At 40.9% G+C, this 23,190-nt stretch overlaps 1 protein-coding gene across 3 annotated transcripts; it reads left to right on the top strand.

The window, feature by feature from the left end:
• The first annotated feature begins 82 nt into the window (after positions 1 to 82).
• LOC135494134 (transmembrane protein 131-like) lies at positions 83 to 22,323 on the top strand. 3 transcript variants are annotated; one of them, XM_064781928.1, is made up of 32 exons: positions 83 to 200; positions 753 to 808; positions 1,498 to 1,529; positions 3,702 to 3,773; positions 4,089 to 4,212; positions 7,127 to 7,240; positions 7,478 to 7,600; positions 7,824 to 7,904; positions 8,431 to 8,581; positions 8,768 to 8,886; positions 9,004 to 9,112; positions 9,407 to 9,512; positions 9,759 to 9,906; positions 10,187 to 10,468; positions 10,725 to 10,847; positions 11,008 to 11,199; positions 11,326 to 11,478; positions 11,685 to 11,878; positions 12,144 to 12,279; positions 12,554 to 12,742; positions 12,968 to 13,140; positions 13,295 to 13,434; positions 13,669 to 13,864; positions 14,080 to 14,858; positions 15,033 to 15,187; positions 15,390 to 15,616; positions 15,819 to 15,970; positions 16,703 to 16,801; positions 18,404 to 18,649; positions 18,830 to 19,225; positions 19,435 to 19,550; positions 19,744 to 22,323. In XM_064781928.1, the coding sequence occupies exons 1-32, from the start codon at positions 89 to 91 to the stop codon at positions 20,029 to 20,031; spliced, it is 5,583 nt and encodes a 1,860-aa protein (XP_064637998.1). In that variant the 5' UTR covers positions 83 to 88; the 3' UTR covers positions 20,032 to 22,323. The 3 variants fall into 3 exon arrangements, with proteins under 3 accessions (XP_064637998.1, XP_064637997.1, XP_064637999.1); XM_064781927.1 differs by having other exon boundaries at positions 13,654 to 13,864; XM_064781929.1 differs by lacking the exon at positions 16,703 to 16,801 and having other exon boundaries at positions 13,654 to 13,864.
• The last annotated feature ends 867 nt before the right edge of the window (positions 22,324 to 23,190 follow it).

Raw genomic sequence — 23,190 nt, 5'->3', positions numbered from 1 at the left:
TTATAGACATTAAAAATGTTCAAAAATCGAAACTTCTATAAACACATGCAATGTCCGATTCGTATGCAAAGAAAACAGCATGGCGGGCATGAATGGCCAGAGGAAGCCAAAGAAGGCCATGGATTTATCATATTTTTTACTGGTTTTACACATTTTTGACAAAATTACAAACACATACGCAGTAGAAGGACATGGCCAAGGTATTTAATGCCGAAAATTACGAAGGATATTCCCTTAAACCTCGTATTTTGATGATCATTATGAATGTAAATTTAGGCCTTGAATCGGAAGTTTCGTTTTGTACATTTGTATGCAAATCTACATCAAATGTACAGCTAGCTGCGTGCAGTAGGTTTGCATGCATGTAGTATGCAAATCTGACATTCATCCTGACAATGTTTACGTTTTCTCAATGAATTTATTTTAGATTTACTAGTTCTTTCATGGATATCTAGAGTGGATCCCTCTTTTTTGGGCCACATTTTGATGTTTCAGACCTGTCACTTGGTGTCAGTGACAGTGTCAATTGTCATCCCGGAGCCCAGGGAGTGACCAGGGCCAGGTTGTCAGCCCGATGTCAAAATGACAGCAGAGCAGATGCTAAGCATAAGTTACATGTGGCGAAGCTCGGCCGCTTCACAGAGTTTGCCTCTGTGTGAATGAAAAATATACATGTGACTTGTCTGCAAGTGTAAGACAGTCATCAAGCTTTGCATAAGATGTCATAGATGTGTCTTCTTGTTTACTTACAGCCTTCATCCAGACAGATAATGAGCTCCGATATATGGTAGATGGTGTTCCTCTCCAGGTTAGTAATAGTATAAGTGTGCTTTTTCTACCTTACAAAGATTCCAGATTATTATAAGTCTGTTTTGTGGGTTGTAAAATGATACTAACTAGAGGTGAATGGCGAATGCATTCAGTTATTCAGTCTTGCTGATCTGTCACTAGTGTCAGTTGTACATGAAAACTGTCTTGAACAAGAAATTTTCTAAAAAAAAAGGCCATCTCGGAAGTATTCACAGCATGCGGGAATCCGGCCAATGGATCGAATGTATGCTGATTGTTTGAATTTTTGTGAAAGATTTGGTTCACTGATTATTCTGGTTAGCTATAGTCAGATAGTTATTGAGCCGATTTGGAAATTGTAAATCAGGTATCTCGGACAACTGATTGTATGGAAAAGTACACTGTTGTGAAATATCACAAAGCTTTACTGCATTGTAATTTGGTGGATTTAATTCATTGTGGCTAACTGTAGGCCTATAATCCTTGTCGAACTTCTTAATCTTGGATGACCTTGCCTTTACTTTCTGTTATGATAATACCCTACATTGAACCTTCCCTGTATTGCTGTAAATGTTTTCTGCTTCGCTCAATTTAACAATGAGATGAAATTACCTTGCCATTTGAAGGTCATGTTGTGACTCTATTGGTTGCTGTTTTGATTAGAAATAATGCAAAATACTAAAAATTTTTGTTTGCTTTGTTTTACAGGTGATATCTGGACAAGGTTTCCCAGATTTTAAGTGAGTATGACTCTTACCAATTTAAGGCAGGCCTACTATTACACATACATGTAGAATTTGTGCAAACGGATAATGACGACTAACTTCCTTGGTTTGCAACCTCCTGGTGTCATGGGTGTTATTTTATGTCACTTCTTTTAAACAAAGACATTTTGAATGTCATTTGTCTATATTATGCTACCAAATGTTCTTGGCCAATAGCGTAACTCGATTCACATCATGTGATTTCAAGTCATCACATCGTATCGGATCCAAAAAAGCAATAACGGATCCAAAAAAATGTCGTAACGGATCCTAAAAGGTTTTTTTGTATATTTCATTAAAAACAAATTGTTTCATTATTTTCCTTTGGATTGATTTCTTTGCCAAGACATTTGGTTGCCTCGTCCGCCATGACATTTCTTCGTCCATCAAAATTCCATATCGGACTCCCAAACATCCACTATTTGTATAATATTACATCCTGGGGGTCTTTTCCACCTCAACTACATGTATGTGTAGTCAATGCTAAGAGTGAAATTACTGCTAAAGAGCATAATTTGAAAGCTTTGGACCATGAGCTTTTATCAGATGCCTTTTTTCCTTGTCCGTCTTCCTTTATCTAGACAAAAAACCTTCCAAGAATTGTTGGCAAATAAATGTGAAGTTGTTGTCTTGATGTATTGGGTGACTTTTTGATACTGTCCCCTTTTCATGAATAATGTGGCATATATAAAACTATTTATATACAATTTCCTTGTGTGATGGATTGCACAGGAAGTATTTTAGACGAGGCATGTACATGTACATGATATATGGTTCTGGTATATATACTATAGGCTTCGTATTTGTAAACACTGTTGTAAGGAAATGGGCAAGCTGCCATAAAGAGCATTGCTTGATCATATGAGCCAAAAATGACAGCTTTAATCCAGGGGCCAGCACGTCTGCTCTGGTCCAAACTGTGTGCATTCCATTAACTTGTGATAAATGGACATTAAGCACATATTGTCATAGATACATGTTGGCCTAGATCTGGGATTGGGAAAGAATAGCCATAGGTTCTGCCAGCATGTTATGTACATGATCTGGTCCCTTCATTACAATACATGTACCTAAATGTATTCTAGTTACCAAGTGTTCCTTTTTTAAGTAAAATAAACTCTCAGTACCCCTGTCTGGGACTACTAAAAGTTGTACCTGGGTGTCACTTAGAGAGATACCTCCTCATTGACTGTAACAACACCAAGTAACGATTCCAGTTCCACTTAATTTTCAAAAACTGACTGATGGGCATGTAGCCTTGTCACCTCCATACCTGCTGATGGTGTTATGGGTTGGCTACACAATTTTGTGAACTGAAAGGTATGGTTCGATACCAATGCATACCCGGTAACCAATCTAATGTCCCCATGGCAACTAAAAGCCACCAGTAGTTAGAAAAGTGGTCGCGTGTAAAACAAGAGCTGCATGTATGCATTAGTGGACTCAATGGCGATTGAAACTCCTTCATGAAAAATTGCTTTGTTTTAGAGACATAACCTGTGAAAGTGACCAAACCGCAACAGTCAACCACCGCACTGGAATCTGCCGAAAAGGGGTGCACGTACCTACAATGTTGTTGGGTCTGCTATTTAGCAGTGCATAAAGCCACAATGTTCATACTTTGAGAGGGATTTTATCAACTACAATGTACTCGACCTTTGCTTATGTCAATATTTCAGTTGCAGTTCGTGTGGCACAAATTTATATCGATCAGTCAACCCGAGTCAATAAGCAAAATATAAAGTTGACTTTTTGATTAGAGTAACTGGGAGTACAATGTATGGGAAGTCCATCTATCATGAACATGTACATATTAGGTCCTGGCCATTGATTTTGGCAATATCCGTAAGCTAGGTGCATGCATTGCACCAACATCAATTTGTAGTACGCCGCTGGTTTATGCATGTTCCTCACTCACTGCACATTGTGGTGGCCCGTTGAATTTATTGATTGCAAATCAGATGGATTATAGAGGTACTGGTACATGTAAAGAATAAAATGCAATGCTAATCCAACAAATCACTGAATTTGCTACACAATTAGAAAATCTTAGTTCAAGTCTTGTACATGTATTGTAGTAGTAACTCATATAAGACTCAATACTGTATCGTATTCATCGCAATTAACGGTTCGTTCCTCTCTTTGCAGCAACATGGACTCAAACAGCTTACCAACAAGTCCTATATCATTTGATCCTCCTTTGCTTGATTTTGATGAACAGTAAGTACAACATGCTCACGTAAAATCTCTAAGAAAATCTTGCTGTTTACGTCACTGATCCACATGGCGCACTTCATTGCCGGCACGTCAATGGCAGTGGTGAAGTATGGTATTGGTTGCATGAACCATTGCTATCATCCTCTCACAGACAAGGTCTTTCAGCACGACACAGATTGAGGTCCAAAATGGATTGCATGATGACACTGCAAGGCCTCATTCTGGTCCACCCTGTATAGGCGATAGTAATTGTATTGTGTTAAGAACGTTATTCATTGTCAGGCGATTTTTATCTAATTTGATTTTCATCTTTTTCAGACCTGTTGGTATGCCTAAAATGGAACAAGTCACTTTAGTAAACAGAGATGGCCAAAATAGTATACATCTTTTATCAATATCGGGGAGTACCGTACACTTCCACTGTTCTTTTTTCCAAGATAAGGTGAGTCAGTAATTTTTTTGTAGTTACATCATCAGTATGGCGTTTCGTCATCAACATGTTGAATCAAATCATAGCAATACATAAAGATGCAAAAGATCTCATAAGCTGCAGTCATTCACCAGGTTCTACCACCACACAGCGAGGCCCCTGCTCACATTGTTCTTGAAATAGCTGAATGATATTGATCTTTTTCACGATTGACTATATTCATAGCGTCGAGGAATATGAGCTCTGTAATTTTCTCAACATCTCAATATTAGTGTTATTTTTGCACTTGCCGACTATTGCTCGAGGATATTGACTCTTTTGTCAGTTTGCGAGATATCGAAAATCTTTGTTGTGATCGATGATTGGTGATGTTGGGCTTCTGCTTTGAGCAGTGATGGTGGAGCCAAGGGGTGGAAGAGAGATATTAGGAAGCCTTTAAGGTGTCCAGCGCCCACAACCTGGTTGTGGGTTCTAATCCTGTCTGGCTTGCTGCTTTGTCCTCTTCGGTGAAGCTCAAGCCTTTAGTGGACTCAGGGCCAGGGGAGGCATATAAAATAGTGGAAGTCATTGAAAAGCACCCTGATACAAGGCTGAGGAAGTTCTTTCCATAATGCATTTCAATTTCATGTTTATCAGAAAGGCTTGAGTTTAAAATCTACTCGGTAAACTTTTAGAGCTTAGAGTAGCTGGCCAAGCTATGAGATTTTGCAAACTGTATCACTTTGTTTATCTTTTCACCTTGAAGTGGAAATCATAAAATGTGTTTACAGGCCATACTATTTACTATGTCAACAGCTGCTGTCTCACTATGATGCATACGTAGTAGGGCCTAATTTTCTGTGCGGCTGTTCCATGGTTTGTCAATTCATTCCAGTTTGTTTTGTATGAAATGTAACTTTAGTAATCACTGTCACAGATCAACATGGAAGCCAGATGCTGGACTTGACGTGTCATACTTCGGCTTTGGAAGATGATGTGTGTCATAATGACACATCCTTTCCATGTCTTTGTCTGTGGTGGCTCTTCATACATTCAACCAATATCTTCACCGGGGCCCCCCCCAGGTGTGATGAGCTAAGCAATAACATGACATTTAATTGAGTCATGTTTCCAGTGTAGCAGACGGGTGATCTGTCTGTCACCTGATGATCTTCCTTTGTTCCTCACCCCATTGCAACACTAAAAATGATACCGGTAGTGACAGAACAAATGATGCTAATGTCCAATACAAAACTGAGGGCTGTGCACTTCAGTCATACACTTAGTCTTACTCATGAGAGGCTGTGCAACCCCTAAATCAAGCACGATGTACTTTTGATGTAATGTAGCATCGAGGTGAAATTGGTGACTCGAGTGTTTCCATGACAAAATGCAATGAAAACAATGATGAATACGTATAAATGTTCATAATCATTGTATTGGCCACGAGTACCATAATGCAATTATGAAATTCATTTGTCGTGTATTAAGTTGATGGATAGACCAGTTATCCAAATATTAGATCTAGACAACAATACTTGATAATACACGAATTTTCATGCCAAATTTTTTCTAATCAATTTATGATGTTTACCGTAAGTGACACAAATTGTACATAATTGAAACACAGTTAGCTGTGTTTTCTTTTCTTTTGTGGGTTTATAGTTGTATAAACAATGTAAGAATTTGATTTTAAAGTAAAACAATATTTTATAATATGATGTTGTATTGATTTATTGCTTGGATAATTTCACAATATGGCCTGAGAGAGCCGTCACTCTCTCAATTACGTTCAATTGGATCAAGTGCTTTGGAACATCCTGAGGTCATGTTGTTTTGTAGTGTTGCATGGCGATAAATCGGCGATAGTCATGATCAAGACCCAAGGAAGTAAAGAACTTTTATTAACGCCAACGGTCACAAATTCCACACTTCTTGGGTTTCAATCTTGTAAAATTCTCAGATTCTTGAAATATTCGATGAAATGAGAAATTCCTGGAAGGTCATTAACGTTGGGTCATAAAGGGTCCATCAGCCTGGTGTGTCCCCTTGACATAATAATACTCCGAGACTAACTGCATGTGGGCATTTGTGTTTATTCTTCATCATCCATTATTTTCTAGAATCCTCCTGAGGTCCACTTCATTGCATACATCGTTTTTCACTTCACGCTATTGTGGTTATTTCATTCCGAGCGCTATAAATAGATTGTTTTGTGGAATAATTGGGCCCTTGTGAATAGGTGTAGGGTGATGATATCAGCTACCTTGGCTCCTTGGAAGGGTCGTCAGTGATAATCAGGTCCCTTGGCAACGGGGTAGGAACTGGTGAATGAGAAGGTCCTAGTGATGGTTCAATGCATGTGAAGGCGTGATGTACAGGATGTGTTCTGTGGTGCGATGAAGGTCCCCATGGTCTTGTAGGCTGTAGAACCCTGCTGTGAGCATGAGTCATTGGGGTGTTAAGCCATTCACAGCTAAGCCTCTTCGATTGTGCTTCGCTGATTGATGAAGCAGATGCTCGGGATTCTAAAATGAACTGAGGAAGCTTTCAATGATGTGCAGGTCCCCCCACCCCCACCTACTACCCCCCCCCCCCACCATGGCCAACAGTACAGTAGTACATAGGCTTGTGTTGGTTGATGACAGAGTCCCTAGGCAAATAAACCCAATGCTGACAATAACTGCAGTTGATTCCTGTAATAAAGGGTAAAAAATATCAACATTCAGACATGGCAAACAGAAGTGAAAAATGCATTTATACATGTAGGTCATCGCCACAGAAAACTACTTGCATATTTATTCATAGTCATATCCAGAAGAGATTGAGACAGCAGCATAGGTCAGACTTGGTTAGAAGCAACCAAAAAAAGTGCAGGCCGCATTACTGGCCAGATTTGACATCTAATTACAAAATTAGCATTTTTTCTTCCTTCTGTATCTTGCAGGTCGTACCACCTGGGGCCAATACCACCTTTGATGTAGTTTTCCTGGCGCGGCAGCTGGGCAATGTAGAAAATACTCTCTATATTCATACATCGCAGGGCACGTTTAGGTACCAGGTAAGTTCGAAAAGACGACCTTTTGCAAAAAGTTTGAGAAGTAACGTGAATCGGGTGAATGAAGTGTCCAAAGTCTGCAAACATTGGCCTTGACAGCAGCCTTTGTGGTTATTGAGACAACAAAAACACATGGAAGGTGTTAAGTCAATATGGAAATCCTCTTCTTCCTCTTTGTATCACTGAATTCGAAATTAGTCTGAATGACTCATGAATTGAATTGCTTCCTTGTCATTTCAGGTGTTTGGCGTGGGCACATCGAATCCCTACCGCCTACAACCTTTTTTAGGGGCCAAAGTCCCACTCAACAGTAGTTTTTCCCCGCTGATACAAATGCATAATCCACATCCTACAGCGATACAGGTGAGTGGATGGTGAAAAAAACTGACCAAGTGTTACCAGACCTGTGGTCTGGTAACATTGCTGTTAGCCTTGTAATTGGGAGGCATTGAGGTTGATCAATTGGCATCACCAAGACACTGCAAAAACCACTAAGATAAAGTCCGCATTTTTTCCGACTACCCAATGCCTGTTTATTGATGGCACCCCTGACCCATTATGTGATATTCCTATTTATATATTGCAGGTAGTGGAAATGTATTCTAGCGGAGGAGACTTACACTTGGAGTTACCGACAGGTGAAAAAGAAGCTCCGAGAAATATGTGGGTAGGTCGATAAAAAAAGCCAAGTGTTTTTTCCCTGTGATGCTGACCAGACTTTTTGAGACGACAACTACCTTGATGACTCTTGATGATTCATGACCAGATATGCTAAAGATTTGTTATTAGTTTCAACAGAGAAGGATATCAGAGGCACTAACCTCGGATAATTTCAAGCCGAGATGAAACTAAGGGTTAAAATCAAGCACAACAGTTATTTTATCAGTTTCATTAACAAATGGTGTTATTTCCGAATCATCAAGGTCATCAACCCCAATCTCTATTTATTCACAAATATCATTAGTGTAAGTGCTGTCTTCCCTTGGGACTAAAAGTGGTGTTTACTATGTTTATCAATGATAGTTTATCACCACCTGAAGAAGTACACGATCAACTATAATGACAAAGAGAAATCAGTTATTTTGTGGGTTTTTGGTCTAATTTTGTGATCAGGAAAACCTTGATCCATCAGATTAGAATCGTCCGACAGCAGAAATCTCATCACTTAAGAATTTTCAAATGATGCATTTCAGGAAATCCCTCCGTACGAAACGAGAACAGTGATGCGAGCAAGCTTTGTGGGCAGGATGGAGAACAACCATACATCATTCATCAGAATAAAAACAAATAAAACAGACGTTGACGAGATGCTAGTTTTACCAGTTGAGGTGGAAGTAACATCAGGTGGGTGTGTAGACGATTTAAAGTAAAGCAAATTGGCTTCCAACTGCAGTGGCATTATACAAATAATGTGCTCAAAAAAGTAATGGCAGGTTTTGAAAATCAGGAAGTTTCAAATGTGCAGGTGTACAGTATATTCAATATTGGGCTCGCCCGAAATCCTGAATGACATTTTTCTCTCTTTTTCAGCCCCTGGTATATATTCACCAGTAGATAAGTTAGACTTTGATATACTGCGAACATTGGATGCACCAAGAACCCTGAGGTTAAATCTTATCAACTCCGGCACAAAACCTATCCATGTTTCAGTAAGTATAACTCTTCTATAATCAAGAAAATTGGCTTTTCCGTAGTTTTGAGTTATCCAGACCTTAGTCTGAGCTGTCCCTTTCAAAGTTTAATAATGTATTTTGGGTTTTTTTCAGAGTGTATCATTAGAGCCACCAAACGAGGCAGTGCATTTGGAGTTTAGGCCGGTGAAATTATTACCAGGGGTGCTACGGAGAACACCAGTTGCACTTGTTACATATACAGGTGAGTTGGTGTCGTTAGATAAGGTCGAGGGAAGCTCATTGTTTGTCCAAAGGAGATGAACTGGCCACTCGGCAATTATCGCTTGATAAACCTGCATCTAAGGTTTTGTAACAATTCTGATCTGCCCGATGCCATTGCCATCATGCCAGTTGACAAGCTTATGGATGGATTTGATGTTGGGACAGTGTGCAAAACTATGAATAGGTTCTCATTTGAGAAATGGCAAATATGGGTCATGACTCAAGGTAGCAGGATTTGCGGACAGGAGAAACATCGATCTTGTTTCTGTTTCAGCTACAAAAGCGTTACACCCTCGCCAGTGGTCAGGGAACGTGGTCATCAAAGCCAAGGATGACGAGTATAAACTTGTGCTTCCATATCGAGCGACAGTACTTCACGGGTACGTATCAATACGTCTCATCGCTCTCGGGTTTGCATTGATATAGAGTTCACGTGGACACGTTAAGATTGAACAAGTGATTTCCAAAGAGCGGGCTTCATTGGATTCACGGTGGCACTGTTCAAACTCATTTCATGCCATGTCATCTTTTTAAGCCTGAGTCACAAACATGCTCGTGACAAGTGACTGCATATCTTTGAACAGAATAAGGATATCTGCTAATCATCTCCATGTTCCTCCCCTTAGGTCACTTGTATATGATGCAAACAACACTAAGTTTTACTCAGGCAAGTCAGAAAACGTTACACGAGGAGTTCCACTGACCAACACGTTCAACTTTACACTGGTTATATACAACGTCTCATTGCCACCAGAAGTAGAAAAGTATTTTTCTGTGAGTATCAGATTGAGAGTTGTCCATGAATATTAAAAAAAAGAGGTATCTTGAATGATGACCCCACCTGAATGGTATTGGCTAGCATTATATCCATGGAATTGTGTGCGCATCCTCAATGCCGATATGCCTAATACCATTGCTCCCACACTTTTGATGACAACCATAAAGCTATGGAAGTCATTGGCACTCAGTCATTACAGTTCTCATCATCATCACCATTGGCACAACGTGTCCAGAGTATCTTGAAAGTAAATTTTTCTCATGTTGATCTTTTCAGATTGTCAACTTCACCCATCCTGCCCAGATAAAGCCGAAGGAAACTTTATCATCATTTTCCCTCCATTTCCACCCAAATAGTACAGACCTACACTTCACATTTCTGCTACGATTGTGGTCCAACGCGTCTATCTTCCATATCCCGATCTTCGTATATAACGGACGGTTAAGAGTCGTGCACCATCGGCCGGAGATATTCAAAGGTCAGCTTGACTTCGGTACGATGGGTGTTGAGGAGCAGCGCAGCATGACCTTCACCTTAAGGAACGATAATCCAGTCGATGTAAGTTCGCTTCTACTTTGTGTTGACTCACTTAGGCCGACACCATGGCCCAGAAGTTGGTGACCTTGTTCTCTTATCAGCACTGTAGTATGTTGGTTGGTGGCCAGTCTGAAGGGGGGTCTATTATCAAAGCCTGCATTCTGACAGTCCTTTCCGTTGGCTTAGTGCAAAGAACAGTCTCATACAGCACTGTATACTCTCCCTTAATCTCCATTGGAATATTGAATGACCGTTATAATAAGATGTTTTTTCACAGATCGTTATTACGGAGTTTGGTGCCAATATGGACAAGACAGTGGTCGAGTTACTAGGCGTTGAAAAAGGCAATGGGACCACACTGACGCGCAAGCATAATACTTCAGAGTTAGATACGAAACCGGTAAGATTATGGCGCAATTTTCTCGATTCATGTTTTGCTAGATATATTGTTCTATCAGGTGTGTGGTGTAGGCCTACCATGATGTTTAGTCAATGATTAGTGAAACTGATGACAATATCATACCCTGAAAATAAACTGATGTGTCTCTTTTCTTTTGCAGTTGGTGTTGAAGCCGTTTCACTATGCCGTTTTTAGCGTGAACCTGGTAGCTCCAGACTGGGAGGGCACATTCGTGGCGGAAATCATCATCGTTACACAGTTTGAGCATTTATACATTCCAATGACCCTGAGGACAGCTGAAGGGAGCTTGAACGCTATACCTGAAAAAATAGTATTTGAAAAAGTTTATCCTGTAAGTGATCGTTGTTCTTTGCTACCCTTTAAGCTTTGTAACAATTTAGATTCTATCGCACCTACCCTGTCTCAAAACTTGGATTTCAGTACCAAAAGTAACGGTTCGTATTTTCCTTCATTTCAGGGAAAGATCTCATATAAAGTGTTAAGAATGCATAGTTCCTTCGACAACCTAATGGAAGTTCGCGACGTCTCTTTTCAACCGAATGATACCAGATTTTATTACGTACCACCAAAAACTACTCCAGTGTATCTCACACCTCAACAAGACACTGTCGTAAGTAAACTCAGATTCACAATTAGTTCATCCTTGGGTAACAGCGGTGTGTTGCCTACTCTCAAAAAGTGTTCCCACGTGCCGACTGGTAACATAGTCTGACATTGATTTATAATCTGCAAATTGGCCTCCTTTCATGTCGGTGAATTTTTACCCATCACTTCGTGATTACGACTTGATTACTCACTTGAGCTGCTCTATTACAGATCGGCAGAGTATATTTTGACGCAAAACGGGAATGTCAAGATGATTGCTACGTCGGCTTACCCACATATACAGCAGCTGGCCACCCCTGGTTATTAGGTCTAACTCTGGATAAAGAGGTGGCGGATACGGACCAATATCTGTTTACGAGGCTGCAGCAAATGTGGGAGGTCTTAGGGGCAAGAGAACAGTCCACGTGAGTAGATTTGACTGGCTCTGATGCCTTGGCGCGGTGGGGGGGGGGGATCTCTAATGCAGCTGTGTAGGTACTCACCAGTTATATGTACTCAGTATGTCCCTTTGGTGAACAATGGAAGTTTGAAAAAAGAAGTCATTGTAAATTGTCAAATAAGATTTGAAAAGGTTGTGTCCAATTTCAGCTCTGCACATACATCTGATATTATTATCTGTATAAGAAATATTACTCTCCATTCCATCTCTAATAGATATATCCATTTCAGTATAAACGTCACAATACAGCTGGACACAAACCAAGTGCGAGGTTTTTTATTCCCGGCCCATGCCCATCTCTGCTGGCCGCCACTGATTAAAAAGTCAAAGTTAAAATTTCCACTCACACAAATAGGGAATCTCTCGGTGAGTCTAGACATTTTACCATTCTCAATAAATTAGCTGCTACAACTTTTGCCCTGCATGATCTGCTGGTCCGTCTTTGGTAGAGGGGATGGGTGAGTTTGCCCTGAGGATAGGAACTCTGTTATTTAAACTGCAGTGTGCATACTTTTGACACTGTCTCACATCATTGAAAAATGCTTATAAATCAAGCAAAAAAAGCTGTTTTACATAAATAGATTGAATCACTGAATGACCTGTTAACATTCATTTACCGTATCAGTGATTTTCTTTGCAGACTACTGAGTTTTATGTTGAAAATCCAGGCGATGTGCCGGTACTGGTACAGGTTCTACCTCTCTCCGTCTATCCAAACCCACAAACCATCGTGGACATGGTCAGTCAGAGCTTACCAAGCGATCTCACTGACTACATAGAGATGGACGATGAGGACATATTCCGACTGCAAGATTTGGAGATTTATAATGTAAGATTTAGAATTTTAAATTTGACAATGTGCAGGTTCATCTGCTTGATACATGTAGGTCTGATTAGTGCTAAGATCATCATTAGTCAATGAAACTCTCTGGATCTGAAATCTTGAGAATCTTTTAAAATTTGGTGGTTCGTGCCAGAGTTTCTTTGAGGTTTCTCTTGTCTCAAGAGGAAGGCTTCATGTCTCTGTCAACAAACTGTTGTTTGATCGTTTCAGAGTTCTGACACAAACCCTGTGCTAAAATATCGAAAACATATAGAGGGTTACCTGGGTGTGAAGCCACATCGAAACACGATTGCAGCAGTCCTACAGCCTGGTACAAAACTCAGAGTACGATTGGCATTCCAGCCAAAAGATGATACGTCGAAAACTACTCTCATTCTGGTTAGGTATGTTGTGTTAGCCCCATTTTTAGAGTTGCAGAAGTGATAAGCACTAATAATATAAGTCTCTTTTGAATCGCTATTTCATTGGCTAGCCCTTGCTCACTGTGTTTCCTGTCAAACTATGTAAAAATGTCTCATCTTGTGTGTCTTGTTTCAGGAATAATTTGACGATAGTGGATACAGTGGTCGTCCAGGGGAGAGGGGGCATGGGTGACATGAGATTCAGTAACAGAAGACCAGGATCACAGGCACCCCTACTCTTCGATATGACCGAGAAACACCTCAAAAATTGTGATAGTAAGTATTGACTTGAGGTAAAGCTGGGTATCAGGAGGTCTGGGCCCCGATGGTCAGAGCACCGGTCTTATTATCAGAAGGTTGACTGTTTAACTTGTTTCATCTTTGAGTCCTTGGGCAAGAGACCTAGCACTGCATTAGTTTTGTGCACACTGGAGTGAATAATTGAAAAAGTTGGAAAGTGTGGTCTTGGATTTCAGTATTTTACAATTTGAACAGTTCCATTTATTTCAGATAAAAAACAGAACAAAGCCATTATTCCCAACTTTACAGTCAAGCGATCATTCACGGTGAAGAACTCTAGAGAATTACCATTCTACGTTCATAAATTTGGCATCAACGGATATGAGTGTGAAGGATATGGCTTCCGTGTTTTAAACTGCGAAGGTTTTCAGCTCGAGCCCAACGCCAGTAGAAAAATAGATATAGCGTGAGTGTTAACTCTTCGTCAGAGTCCATATAAAGGATAGATAACCTTTCTAGGGATATGTTGCCATGTGATGTTGATGATGATTGCATATTGTTTGGCATTCGTAGTGGCTTTTACATCAGGTTAAACCAGTATGCTGACTGGGGTCTGTTTTGGACTGCAGCTTCATAACAGCACCAATGTCTGATTTTGTTTTTTTCGTTTCCCATTTTCAGATTCACGCCCGATTTTACCATGTCAAGAATTCAGCGTACACTAACAATTGACACAACGTTAGGTCCGCCTATCAACTACACGTTACAGGCCACGTTACCTCCTCATATGTTGAATAAGTGTTCAGCGGCGCTACCGCGGCCACCCTGGGAACCAGTTTTATATTACTCTGCGACACTGTCAATGTTTATCTTATGCCTCTGCGTAATAGGGGCTGCTTATTTTGAATCCGATAGGATTTTCATGGGCGATATCATGCGGAGACGCTCGAAGGCCACAACAAATCCGAGTCTGCTTGTGGACAAGGGTAAAATGTTCGATTTGAAAAATATTGCGGGAGTTAAAGAGGTGAAGATGACAAAACCAGATTTAGCCAATGGTCATGTTGATAATAAAATAAAAGTGTCAACAACTCCTGCAATGGTGCACAAGGTTCCTGTGAAATCGAACAGCCCGGATGTGAAAAATAGTCCACAGTTGCCGCCGAAGGAGACGAAAGTCCCAGATATCAAAATGGTGGACGCCGAGACGAAGCAGAGGAAGCCGAAACTCGCCAAGAAGCACTCGAATGAAATGGTCGATTTTATTCATGTCAATGAGAAGAAGTTAGGTGGTGCCAGTGGTATGACTGGCAAGAAGTCACCAAACGAGAAACAGACGACGCCTGAACGTGAGAACGTCAAAGATACTACGTCGAGTATGGAAACACTCGATCCTATTGAAGTCACCATGATCCCTGATGTGTACACGGAGATCGATGATATCCTGAGCAGGAAAGATAGTAAGTTGTTATCTTCAGTTGTTTAACTTATTGGGGAGGATATCTAAAAACCTAGAAATAGCTAGTTTCACTGGTATAATCATTTTTCGGTTTAGAAGTGGTAGTTGTAGCCAGGTCAACTTGGTCATTAGTCATCCTGACTGTTACTCAACATGGCCTCCTGTCTGTTTTCAGTTAAGCCTAAACTGAAGCGCAAATCCAAAACCCAACAAAAGGACGAAGTTAAGGAGAAGAGAGCTATGAAGCAGCTCCACTCCGACCTGTTTGTCGTTGAAAATGACGACACCTCCTCGACTACGACTGAATCAAGCCTGGACATTGAAGACAAGGTGAGGCGGACTATTTTTGCACTTTTCTCAGATCTTAGTCAATTTAATGACCTTTGAGAATGAGAACTTCGTAGATCAGGCTCCTAACTGCTACTTAAAAGTCCTTCAGACTTTCTTTTTGAATATCACACAAGGCCAAAAACAGAAAGGGTCTAACTCGTCACTGTTCGGGTTGTTTATATTCATGTGTTACACCTTTCAGTCCAGCGCTCGTGATTCGACCCCCGAACCGCAAGTCACCAAGACAAAGACCAAAAAGAACAACAAAAACAAGAATCGCCTGGACAAGAAGAAGATCGAGGCGGGCCTGTTGGATGATGGGAAAGATGATGACGATGATGACTTCGTGCTGACAACCAAGTCCAAAGCTCACAAGAAGATCAAAGTTGACTCGAAGAAAGTTTACGGAGGGAATATTCTTCGCCCGAGGTAAGGAGGGGTGCCAGCTTCCTAAAAATGCAACGCAGCAGCCCACATGTGGATATGGTTGGTTTGACCGAGATAACGATGGTTCCATTTCTTCATGGAAGCCTTTAGAGCAGGGATAACTGGCTGGAAAGGGTATTTGGCGAAGAAGATCGATGTGATTTTGCTGTGAAAGTTCTAATCAATAAAACACATATCACTTCAGCACCCTCGAGTTGCCCTACACCACCAAGCTGGAGGCATCGAAGGAAAACCAACAACCAAGACACGAACCCACGTCACCTCACAGCATCGCTGCAGACATTGTCAACCGAGCATCCAAGAAAAACTCCAAACTGAATCGGGCAAAGCCGAAAGGTAACATGTCATTCAATTTGTTTCAAGCATCGGAAATAAATTTTTTTTTTCTTTCTATTTTCTTTCTGCATATTACAATATTAGGAGTGAGATTGTTTTTGTTCTTAGCTCACTTTCAATTACACTTTCACTATCATTTTTACTGTTCTTTGATTAAAAACTGGAAAATGAATTTCTACTTCTACTTCATATGTCCTTATTATCTAATATAGCTGTTGTATATTTTGCATGTAAGTGTAAATATTGCCTTGGATTGAACGTCTGGTAACCATTATCACTTATTTGAATAGTAAAATTGGTCCAAGCGAAGTCCTAGCTCCTGTTCAAATACTATTGTTCTTTTATACCTTATATCAATCTTGTTTTGATGTAATTGTAATTTTTTTGTTATTGTAACTTTTTGTAGAATTCACAGCTTGTTATGGTTTGTTCTTTTTCTTTGTCAGAGTACCTTTGAAAACAAAAATTAAGACTTAAAGAACTGAATACAAAGAATTCTTTGAATTCTGAGTGTTCTTGAAACAAATATTCACATTTTGAATTCAGATAACTTATAAACTTTTAAAAAGTGGAGAGAAACAAATGTTACTGGTTGTCTTTTATGAAAAATATCTGACTGTTGGAAATTTTGAAGTTCTTGGTGGTCCTGCAGCCCCGTTATGGTAGGCGCGCTGACAATTTCTATGTTGTGATGTCTGATGCTATTTTTCATGTTGTGATCACGTTGTACAGGCTTCGACCCGCTCAGTCTCCCAGGACATGACACGGATAGTAGCGGAAATGATTCTCTGCCGATTCTATGGGACTCGCCCATCAACACTAACCAATCCGGTTAGCATATTTTTCTTACCAAATCTCCTTGGCTTCTAAATACTATCCTTAGGGCTCGAAATTTATGTGGGAAGTTCGGGGAACGGGTGTCCCTGTTTTGAACATTCGTGTTGGCGTTGCCCATCGCCAGCACAAATGAAAACTTCAAATTACTTCAATTTGAACATTCCAGGGCCACTATATTTTCTGCTTTCCTGGGGTGTGGTTAATTTCACTCCCTGCACTGTTCTCCGCCTGGCCTTTCACTTAATCACCCAACCTGGTAATTGGTGACCTTTGAACTGGTTCTATCAAAACAGCTCCTCCGATTGAATGCAGGGTCTATCTAGTTACTCATTATGGAAAAATCTACTGCAGTTATTATCGGTGTGGGTGAGGTTGCGGCCGCCCAAACCATAAAGCATTTGCGACCAAGGTCTCTAAAAGTGTCTTGACTTGAGTATGCAGCCCAGTCTTACATTCAAAATCTTTTGCACATTCAAGGTGGTTTAAAATGCTGCAAGTGGGACCACATGATTAGTGTGCTTTCGGCATTAGACCCTGCATTCTGTCTGGGATACTCTGTTTCCATTCTCAGTGTGATGCGTAACAACTGATCTTGTTATACTTTCTGAAAGCTGTTTCTAATGGCCTGGGTTAACCCTAAGAATCCTTACAGTTTGGCATGTCCCTATGCATGTAACATACCCAGCATACCTTTCTTCCTAAAGGCCTTTGTCCACATTATGTTTCATGCTGCATATATTGCTGACAGCCATTGCATTTCCACACCATGTCGCTCAAGAACGAAGGCTCTGTGCGATATATGCTGCATGAAATATTGATGTGGAGATGAGCCTTGGTCTCTATCTCGGCAGGAGGAAAGATCACAATACACCCAGCATGCTGATCTGTGTCCTCCCTTCCTCTTCCTCTTCATCCTAAGGTTGTGGATTGTACTGACCATGGTGATGGTTCTATATTCGAAACAAATGATTTTCACATATCTGTAGTGTGACCGAGTGGTTTGACACACTTTCAAGTTGATTCTAGATACGGGCTGCTTGATTGAGTCAACAAGCTGTCACTTTGTCGAGTTATAACCATTTGTATTGAACTGATCTCTTATCTGTGTCTGTGGACATTATCTACATTCTTCACTAAACTACATATAATTGATTAAACTTGTCACTAGACCAATATCATCTTCTGTGTAGTTGTTTACTTTCATCTACATTACGATAACAACAACTCTTTCCTCATCTCTGTGTGGTTTTGCAGAGACTGTTTAAGAGAACAACTAACAGCAAGTTGTTTTACTTTACGTGGGTAGGCTTTGTTGAAATAATGGTAATACAGGAAATCATCTCGTCAAGAAAGAAGATGTAATAAGCAATGGATGGTTTGGCTTGAACAAGACTCAGACTAGAATGATGTAACTTTCCAATAGACATCTGATCATGTATCCAATTAAAGAGAAATTCATCGTTAATTTTCCTGCAGCCAGAATAAAGCTAACACGGGTACTAACCTCATTCAATAAAGCAGGAGAACACAAAAAGATATACATGTACAGTGCAAATTTTGGTCGTTTTTGAGACATTATTATTTCTCTACTTTTAGTTGATGGAGACTTCAGTGACCTAGCCATGCAGACAGAAGCATTCGCTCTGAAGCATGGGCGGCAACTCCAGGGTCTGAACGGCAACTCATCTTCTCCAGAACCGACCTCAAGCCTGAACGGAAGCCGCTCTGGCAGCTATAGCAGTATCGTGAGCAGCAACGGCTCTGAGGCCAACCCTATGAAGACCAAGAAGGAATCGAGAAGGAACAACCCATCGACTGATAACAAGTTTGCTCCTATCACAGGTAGGCTTCCGAAAGTTAAATGTTTGACCAAATGGAGAAGTCTTGTGGACAACAAGTAATGCACATATCTGTTCGTCTCATGCACTCTTAACACCTTGTGTCAAATTATCTAGAGACAGCTGAAACTAGTGTAGGCAAGTCCCTGAAATGTAAAATCCTCATTCCTCAAATCCATTTCAGTTCCCGGACCTGTTGGAAGCAAGACCAAGCGCAATGACGCCCCGAGCACCAGTTGGGTATCTGCACCATGGAACCTTTCCCCTGTGAGTCCAACCACCCCTGACGTCAGCGCCCTGGGCCTGCATCCCATCCAGGAGATCCATGTGCCTGTCACCATCGCGCCCAAGGATACTGCAGTCATGGACACAGCCAAATATGCCCACGATGCCCCACCACCAGCACCAGCTCCGATCATTTCCAAACTTGATGCGAATGCTGCACCGTTCACATTCACCGGGACGTCGGTTCCCTCGACTGTAGCGCCGACCCAGTTTGAGCCACCGGTTACCATGATGCAGCGCCTGCAGGCTGAACGCAAGAAGAGGTTGATCGAGTACCAGAAGAGGCTCATTCAAGGTGAGTCGCGCAATTAATGCCAAATGTCATATACTTTTAGTTTGAGTAACTTTGCATGAGACTGTTCCGGTTCTTTTCCTCATTTCTTGCAATGCCCATGGCTGAGGGCCACTCAATAAGATGAAGTGCTCTTTGACCCTCAGCTACCTTTACAATGTTCATGTGGTCGAAATCCCTTCTCTTATTCTTTATTTTCAACTCATTTGTAGGAGAGGAGTGGCCAGGCTTTGACATGCCCGTGCAGCAGAGTGACAGCCTTTGGGACAGCCCCCCATTTATCCCAACGTCAGATGCCTGGACTGCATTTCCTTCAACCACTGCTAAGGTAGGTTATTGAGGGTTACTTGTAAGGGGAAATTACACCTTGAACTAGAATTGAATGGTTGAATGAGATTTGGGATCTTAAAAGTTTGTTCTGTTAAAATGGTGTCAAAGCTTACCCTTGACTTGAGGAGATACATTTGGAGTGGAAAAGTCATTTCTTTGTAATATTTATATCAATGTTTATATCCGTGCAGGATACCACTTGGGCAGCAACCAACACGAGCCCAAACAACAGCTGGAGCCCGATGTCGACCAGCCTCTGGAGCTCTGGCACCAACACGTCAGGCGAGAACTCCTTCCTCGACCTAGCACCAGGGGGCAGCAGTGGTCCCAGTGCAAACAAGGACAAAGCAGAAGGCGCCGCTTCCTTGGGGAGTTTTGACCCGTTCAACACCCTTGGGAGCACCCGTAACATCTGGGGTCCTGGGGCTGGCACAACAGGTTGGAACCTGAAAGCTCCCGATCAAGATCCAGACCATTAACCGGTCAACCCTAGCACCCCCTGTTAAGTTGTCAATGCCATGTTTATTTCAGTGTAAATGTATGTGTATAAGCGTGAAGTTCATAGATATTTGTTGAAAAATTTTTTCATCAGCATTGATTTGCTTATTTGGTAGATTTAGGGCTTTTCAGAGAAAGAAACTGCACCACGTTCTTGTCGATATTACTGAGATTTGATCCCAATACAAATTCAAATTCAGTTAGTAAACATTTCTAGTGTTCAGATATTTCAGAGAAATTATTTGTATGATTGATCATATTGTTTGAGATCCAAGTCTGAGAATTTCACACATCTTTGTCCTTTGTTATCATTCCCTGTGGTTGGAAAAGACTTAAAAGAGTTCAGGGGCCTTTAAGGCTTACGAAATCACAAAAGTAATGTATATAAAATGGGTTTAAAAAACTTTCTGATTTGATTTCTGATTTGCACTTGAAATGAAACTAGACTCTGTAACAACGCCATTAAGGAATGAAGGAGTTTTAACTCTTCAAATTTGTCGACAGTGTTCAGTCTTGTAAATGGTTTCAGACCAAATTTATGTGCACATTTGTTTTTTTTGTAGTGTCAAATATTTAGCTCGGATATATTATCCTTGGTATTAGCTATGAACTTCACATCCATTTTTGCTTCATTTAGATTGTATAGTCCATGTAGTGAGTATGAATACGACGGCATATGTATGGCACTTGACAGGGCTGTTTGGCTCGAAGGGCCCGGTTAACGAATTTTGACTCTTATTTTACTGATATTGACTACATGTAATGGTTAAGGCTATTATAGGACTGACCCTTGTGAAAAAAGAGCGACAAAAATCGTGCATCAGAAGATTTGTCGATTCTGCTAACACAAAAAGTTGAGCAGGAGAATCCACAGAACTGTTAATTCTGATGGAAGCTTTTTTTGTCGTACCCTGTATAGAACAAGATGGTTGTCCAAAACAACAAGGACTTTGTGCTTCAGGTTTAATCTTAGGCTTAATATTAAACTTATCTCAACATAACAATGTTAATCTTAGACGATGTACACATTATACACAAGAGACATGTTCCGAGCGAATGCTTTATAGCAATTCGGTTTATTAGCAATCGCAAATGCGCTCCAACTAAATAGAGTTGACAGCGGGTGCTGATACACGAATGTGCATGCTATAGGCGATGGTGACTTCAATGTTGTTCTAAAGTTTCCAATAACTTGACGTTGTGTTTATTGTTTTCTCTTATTCGGCATGGTCTGGGTAAAACTTGAAGGAGTCTTGGGGAGTGGCAGGGTGATAGGAAATTCTGAGCGTCCACCAAGCTATTAAGAACTGAGATGTACCAATCGAGACTTTGAGAACGTTCCACTCATGAACTTGGTTAGTAGAATAAAAACTGTGACAAACCTCTTTTGTTACTTGACTCGCATCAAAATTCAACATTTCAAGTCAATATTAGTTGTAATTCTTACAAATTCAACTTTAGTTTTTCCCCATATGATTTTGAAGATCGTTTCAAAACTGATTATAAATTCCTGGAAAGGTGAATCCAGGTGATTGTCAGCATTTTTGGTTGATTCAAATGGTAATTTTTCTCCGTTTGATTTGGAAATGACATTTTCATACTGTTGACTTTTACCAAATCAATGGTGTTTTATTTGAAGCCTTCAACCATGGAAATGTTTCCGAGTCCATTCTGATTCATGTTTTTGTTGAAGGTTGCTTGTAGGTTTACAAGACGGTGTTATTATTCAAAGGCTTTTCTCTATGAAAAATACAAATGCTAAGAGAAATTGTCAAAGGTTTTTACTTAACATTTAGCTTGCTTTAAGCTAAAAGGGACAATTGAAATGCATCTGCAAGGTTAATTCAGTTGTTTTCACCAGTGGATCTTTTCAAATTAACTTCTCCATTTATGTGCTAAAAGTTTCTGACGCCAATAAGTGCATCTTTAATTTCAAGTTGATTATGTTATTCAAGTGTTAAGACGAAGACAGGTTGTCTTCAGTAATGTTCAAGGAACCGGAATAACAGGTTGTGGTCCTTGGTAGATTTGGGCACATCCACCAATATCTGTGACAGGAATGATCTTCCATTGTTGTCCAGGTACCAAAGCTGACCTGGGGATGTGCTGATTTTAAACACAGGTTCATGACTTGGTTATGCATTCTCAATCTCAAAATATTTCCCAAATGTTGCGGGAAGTTGGGAGGCATCTTTGATGTCTCCATGGCAACTACTGAGGTTCTTTCAATTTTTTACAGCCATGAAAAATAAATTTGTTTTTACTGCTGCGAATCCTATGTTATTGTTCTGTCTAACAAGTTCCACCACTGCATCAAATAAAACCATCGCTTCCAGACCAAATTTGGACTGGGCTCCTGATCTGCCTGTGTTGCCATAATGGTGAGATAGTTGGGGCAGTCACAACAAGACCTAGTCTGTTAGCTCATCTGTCTTGCTAAAAGAGTGCAAGAGATGAGACAGTCACAACCAGACTGAATCAGGCCAGGCAGCTCTTCTGTCTTGCTAACGCAGTGCAAGAGATGAGACAGTCACAGCCAGACGGAATCATGGCAAGAGATGAGACAGTCACAACCAGACTCAATCATGCCAGGCAGCTCCTCTGTCTTGCTTACGCAGTGCACGAGATGAGACAGTCACAACCAGACTGAAGCATGCCTGGCATCTCCTCTGTCTTGCCTACTTGCTAAGACCGTGAGATACACAAGTCGGTCAGAACCAGACTGAATCAGGCCTGGCAGTTCCTCTGCCTTGCGAACAGAGTGAGAGGGATGAGACAATCAGACTGAATCAAACCTGGCAGCCCCACCTTCTTGCTAAGACCGTGAAAAAGACAAGTCTATTAGCTCATCTGTCTTGCTTACGCAGTGCAAGAGATGAGACAGTCACAACCAGACTGAATCAGGCAAGGCAGCTCCTCTGTCTTGCTAACACAGTGCAACTGTCACAAACAGGACGAAAATGCCTGGCAGCTCCACCGTCTTACGAAAAAGGTGAGAGAGATGAGACCATATTTGGTCTGGCTGCCCCTCAGGTTTACCAGGACGATCACAGAGACGAGACAGCCAAACTGTGAGAGAGATAACACAGCCACAATCATACCGAATCGGAAATCAGGCCCCTATCCCAACACTCACATCC

The sequence above is a fragment of the Lineus longissimus genome, chromosome 9, assembly GCF_910592395.1.
Source record: "Lineus longissimus chromosome 9, tnLinLong1.2, whole genome shotgun sequence".
In the NCBI taxonomy this organism is placed as follows: Eukaryota; Metazoa; Nemertea; class Pilidiophora; order Heteronemertea; family Lineidae; genus Lineus; species Lineus longissimus.
This window is presented reverse-complemented; position numbering and strand designations above follow the sequence as displayed.

Coding starts and splice junctions, on each gene's coding strand:
- LOC135494134 (XM_064781927.1), top strand. CDS start 89: ATGAATGGCCAGAGGAAGCCAAAGAAGGCCATGGATTTATCATATTTT. Junction 7,601..7,823: donor CACATCCTACAGCGATACAG/GTGAGTGGATGG, acceptor TATATATTGCAG/GTAGTGGAAATGTATTCTAG. Junction 12,280..12,553: donor CACAAATAGGGAATCTCTCG/GTGAGTCTAGAC, acceptor TTTTCTTTGCAG/ACTACTGAGTTTTATGTTGA.